This window comes from Triticum aestivum, chromosome 4D, assembly GCF_018294505.1.
Source record: "Triticum aestivum cultivar Chinese Spring chromosome 4D, IWGSC CS RefSeq v2.1, whole genome shotgun sequence".
NCBI classification, from domain to species: Eukaryota; Viridiplantae; Streptophyta; class Magnoliopsida; order Poales; family Poaceae; genus Triticum; species Triticum aestivum.
In genome coordinates, this window is record NC_057805.1 from 475,244,470 (window position 1) to 475,247,825 (window position 3,356).

At 54.5% G+C, this 3,356-nt stretch overlaps 1 protein-coding gene across 1 annotated transcript; it reads left to right on the top strand.

The window, feature by feature from the left end:
• Positions 1–231: 231 nt before the first annotated feature.
• On the top strand, positions 232–2,897 carry LOC123098756 (xyloglucan galactosyltransferase KATAMARI1 homolog). Its single transcript, XM_044520827.1, has one exon. The coding sequence runs from the start codon at positions 533–535 to the stop codon at positions 2,498–2,500; it is 1,968 nt and encodes a 655-aa protein (XP_044376762.1). The 5' UTR covers positions 232–532; the 3' UTR covers positions 2,501–2,897.
• Positions 2,898–3,356: the final 459 nt, after the last annotated feature.

Below are 3,356 nucleotides of genomic sequence, written 5' to 3' on the forward strand. Positions count from 1 at the left end.
TTTAGGAACATAGCGAGTATTATAAAATCTCTAAAAGACTTATATTTAGAAACATAGCGAGTATACAAGGGAAAAAAAAAGTAAGATAACCCTGATTATAGTATACCTCGGTACCTCCCTCCCTCCTACCGACACGCCCCCACGGCATGACGCGCATCGAGAGACGGCCGGCCGCCACGTCTTGCCCACATTTATTCCCTCCCCCGTCTTCCCATCCCGGCATCCCACCCCCAAAATAAGACGGCGTTCAAACCCCCAAATCCCACACCGGCCGCCACCAAAAGCTCCGCCATTCCCATTCCCGTTCCCATCCCCAGCGATAATAGGCCTCCTCCTCTCCCCCTAAACCAAAACCAAAACCAAAACCTTCCCCCCCGAGCCCGACCCGCCGATCCGCTTCTCCCGCCCCGACTCCGCCCCTGTCGCGCGCGCCGGTGGGGGTTTCGAGGCCGGTGCGGCGGCGCTGGCCCTCGGCTGCGAATCCGGCGTCGGCGCGGCGAAGGCGCGTCGTGCGCGGGCGCCTGCTGCCGCAATGAGGCGGCGCTCCGTGCTGCCGTCCCACCACGACGACGCGGAGAAGGGCGGCGGGAAGCCGCCGCAGTCGCGCCTCTGCTTCCTCGCTACGCTCTGCGTCATGTTCTGGGTCCTCATCTTCTACTTCCACTTCTCCGTCCTCGCACCCGACCCCGACGCGCGGCCCGTCGCCGTCGCCACCCAGGCCCGCATTGCCCACGACCACCTCCCGGACCGCGTCTTCAACCACGACGGCCTTCTCCGCACCCCGCCCGCCGCCGTCGGCAAGGAGGAGGCGCCTGCGGCCGTCGTCGGCAAGGAGGAGGCGCCCGCGGCCGTCGTCGGCAAGGAGGAGGCGTCCGCGGCCGTCGCCGAGAAGGAGGAGGCGCCCACCGCCGTCGTCGGCAAGGAGGAGGCGCCTGTGGCTGTCGTCGGCAAGGAGGAGGCGCCCGCGGCCGTCGCCGGCAAGGAGGAGGCTCCCGCGGCCGTCGCCGAGGAGGAGGAGGCGCCCGCGGCCGTCGCCGAGAAGGAGGAGGTGCCCCCGAAGGAGTACCCGTTCCAGCGGGCGCTCAAGACGGCGGAGAACGCGAGCGACCCGTGCGGCGGCCGGTACATCTACGTGCACGAGCTGCCGCCGCGCTTCAACGAGGACATGCTCCGGGAGTGCCACAGCATCAGCGTCTGGACCAACATGTGCAAGTTCATGAGCAACGACGGTCTCGGCCCGCCGCTGAGCAACGAGGACGGTGTTTTCTCCAACACCGGCTGGTATGCCACCAACCAGTTCGCCGTCGATGTCATCTTTGGCAACCGGATGAAGCAGTACGAGTGCCTCACCAAGGACTCGTCCATCGCCGCGGCGGTGTTCGTGCCCTTCTATGCCGGGTTCGATGTCTCGAGGTATCTCTGGGGGTATAACATTTCGATGAGGGACGCCGCGCCACATGATCTGGTGGATTGGTTGAGGAAGAGGCCCGAGTGGAATGTGATGGGTGGGCGTGACCATTTCTTGGTTGGGGGAAGGATTGCGTGGGATTTCAGGCGGTTGACGGACGAAGAATCTGACTGGGGCAACAAACTGCTGTTCATGCCGGCTGCGAAGAATATGTCAATGCTGGTGGTGGAGTCAAGCCCATGGAATGCCAATGATTTTGCGGTACCATATCCGACTTACTTTCACCCTGCCAAAGATGAGGATGTTTTCCTTTGGCAAGATAGAATGAGGAGCCTGGATAGGCCATGGCTGTTCTCATTCGCAGGGGCTCCTCGTCCTGGTGATCCAATGTCTATCAGAGGGCAGCTCATCGATCAGTGCAGGACATCAAGTTTCTGTAAATTGTTGGAGTGTGACCTTGGAGAGAGCAAGTGCCACTCCCCAAGCGCAATCATGAAGATGTTCCAGAGCTCTTTATTCTGCTTGCAGCCCCAGGGTGATTCCTATACTAGAAGATCTGCCTTCGACTCAATGTTGGCTGGCTGCATACCTGTTTTCTTCCATCCTGGTTCAGCATATGTCCAGTATACATGGCATCTTCCGAAGAATTATACGAGTTACTCCGTCTTCATCCCTGAAGGTGGCGTCCGTGATGGAAATGTCAGTGTTGAGGAGATACTAAGAGGTATCCATCCAGACATCGTCAAGCAGATGAGGGAAGAGGTTATCAATCTCATACCAAAGGTGATATATGCTGATCCAAGGTCGAAACTGGAAACGCTGAAGGACGCGTTTGATGTTTCGGTTTCGGCAATCATCAACAAAGTGACACAATTGAGAAGAGATATCATCTCAGACAGTGAAGATAAAGATTTTATTGAAGAGAATAGCTGGAAATATGAACTGTTAGAAGGACAGCGGACAATTGGACCTCATGAGTGGGATCCATTCTTCTCGAAGCCCAAGCCCAAGGACAAGGGTGCAGATTCTGGTAATTCATCAGCTGAAGCGGCCAAGAATTCTTGGAAAATCGAACGAGGAGACCAGAATTAGACCGCACAACTGACTGCTCTTAGAGATGAGCAAAACAGCTATCCTAGCTGACGGTGCACTGATGCAAATCCGCGGTAAAGAATCCTTAGATGCTGTAGTCTTGGCGATCATGTATGTTCTTGATGATCCAACCCCTACAGCTGGTGTAAGAAGTGGTGCCACCAAAAGTCCTTGAGAAAATATGACACATGGCCTTTGCTTTGCCTCTACAGATATACTTTTCTCATACTAGAATTTTCATTTGTTTTGTTTGCCCAATAACGCTATGTAAATCCTTGCAAGATCTAGTGGTATGTCAATTTTGTTGCTGTCCTGTTTTCTGCATTCTGTCTGTTTTATCACTCTGGCCGCATGACTTGGAATTTACTGCATACACCATCTTTTTACATGCCCAATTTAGCATAGAACTGGGAGTCTCGGGCTGACAAGTGGCTGGATCGAGCCTCGCTCCATCATTGTCAATGTGTTCCTGTTCATGGTGATGTAGCCTGTCTGCCTGGATCATGTGAGAAGTTAATGTGGCCATGTGGGACTAGTTTCCTCTTCACCTGTTTGCAAACCAAGGAAGAGCTCTGTCATTGTTGTGATATCACTGTCCTGTTTCCTCACATTGTGATTTCATCAGGCTGTGGGAGTCAGAGCTAGGCCATTATTGAAGGGTTTGTGAGCTGATTTCATCAAGATACAGTAATGTTTCATAATTTGCTCATGGCAGTCGGCAGCGTCTTCTTGAAAACAACAAGATGAGCATACATGTGGTGGATTGATGATTCTACAGAGTCCGAAGGATGAGACGAAAGAGAACCGGCTGCTCCTTAATACCAGGTATATGCTTGCTCTCTGAAGCCACCCTTTG